Source organism: Sphaeroforma arctica (genome assembly GCF_001186125.1).
Source record: "Sphaeroforma arctica JP610 unplaced genomic scaffold supercont1.7955, whole genome shotgun sequence".
In the NCBI taxonomy this organism is placed as follows: Eukaryota; class Ichthyosporea; order Ichthyophonida; genus Sphaeroforma; species Sphaeroforma arctica.
In genome coordinates this window covers 1-1,324 of record NW_014032603.1, presented here as the reverse complement: position 1 = coordinate 1,324, position 1,324 = coordinate 1, and the positions used below count along the sequence as shown (strand labels likewise).

General features: G+C 42.6%; 1 protein-coding gene across 1 annotated transcript; it reads right to left on the bottom strand.

Moving 5' to 3' along the window:
• Positions 1 to 482: 482 nt before the first annotated feature.
• SARC_16381 (hypothetical protein) lies at positions 483 to 989 on the bottom strand (the record flags this gene model as incomplete). Its single annotated transcript, XM_014289511.1, has 2 exons — positions 483 to 553; positions 860 to 989. Coding segments are annotated over 2 exons (201 nt in total), but the record flags the coding sequence as incomplete, so codon positions are not given.
• Between the last annotated feature and the right edge of the window lie 335 nt (positions 990 to 1,324).

Genomic DNA, 1,324 nt, shown 5'->3' with positions numbered 1-1,324 from the left:
TTATATACATTTATATGCGTAGCTGGAATACGCACTCTTACCTGTGCCCTAAGTTCGCTTGACAGCACAGTATTGGGCTGATAGGCCTCCTCTTCCCGGTGCTGTTGCGATTCGACTGTATTACCCGATGTCGTATTACCTGCACGGTGTAAAGCAATACTTGTACGCATTAACTTCGAATTATTCTTTATTGTGTGTAGTGGCGTGCATCAACAATGGAGTAACACTCCCATTCGGAAACACTCTTCAATCGAACTTCAAAATTCGACCGATAAATTAAAAAAGAAAATCAAATATTATCGCGCTATGCTGTTTTGCTCGTCCCTGTGTATTTAGGAAACACATTGCAAAAAAAAGATATCTCTCTCTCTCTGAGCACGATAAATACAGTACATATATACGCAATCGTCGTTTACATCCACACCAAATAGTAATACATACTAAATCAAACTAAATACACAAACCTAGATAGTAACAAATACTCAACCGACCCAAGTACATACACTGAGTAGATAACGGAGTACATAGGTATTCACCCTGCCTTGACTAGCTGCTGCCTCATGTATTCATGACAGTGTTGACTCATCAAACGATCTTTGATAGCGATTGGCAAACATATACACAAATCAGACTCGACAACATACACCTAGTGTACATATACACGATTGTTCTTTCTGCTCATACTATGTAAGTAGTTGACATGCACCCAACTTTAAAACACATACAAAGTAGTCACGTACACATGTCTACACAATCGCTCGTTGAGCTCATACTACATAGTATTGTACCCACAGTCAATTGTCCAACACCCACGAAGTAAGACTCCCAGCACATATAAGATAGGCCCATATATACCTACCTTGCATAGCTGCCGCGTCGATGCGACCGGCATTCATGGCCGCGTCCACCAGTGCGCTCGCTCGTCGTGCTGATACAGGAGACGGCCGCACAGTAGTACCTTCCTGTCCTCCTGCGGTCGCCCCGGGACCCTTAATTAGAGAATGAACGAGATGGATAAGAAGCTCGATTTTATGAGATATGGGAGAGGGAAGAGGACAAAATAGCGATCGCCTCGGGCCTTTTAAAGGGAAGAAAGAGCACTTGCAAATACTGTGTACCCTTGAATACAAGTAGGAAGCGAGGTTCTATATCTCCGCCAATAATAGCGCAACTCAATGTTGTATGCCTATAACTATACTCATCATATCTTGTGCAAGATTAACAGATAGCGACCTACTCGTCAATATAGCATTTCGAAGAGAATCCGGAACATAGAGCGACTAGCACTCCACCGAAATATTGATATGCATAATTACTCGCTCGC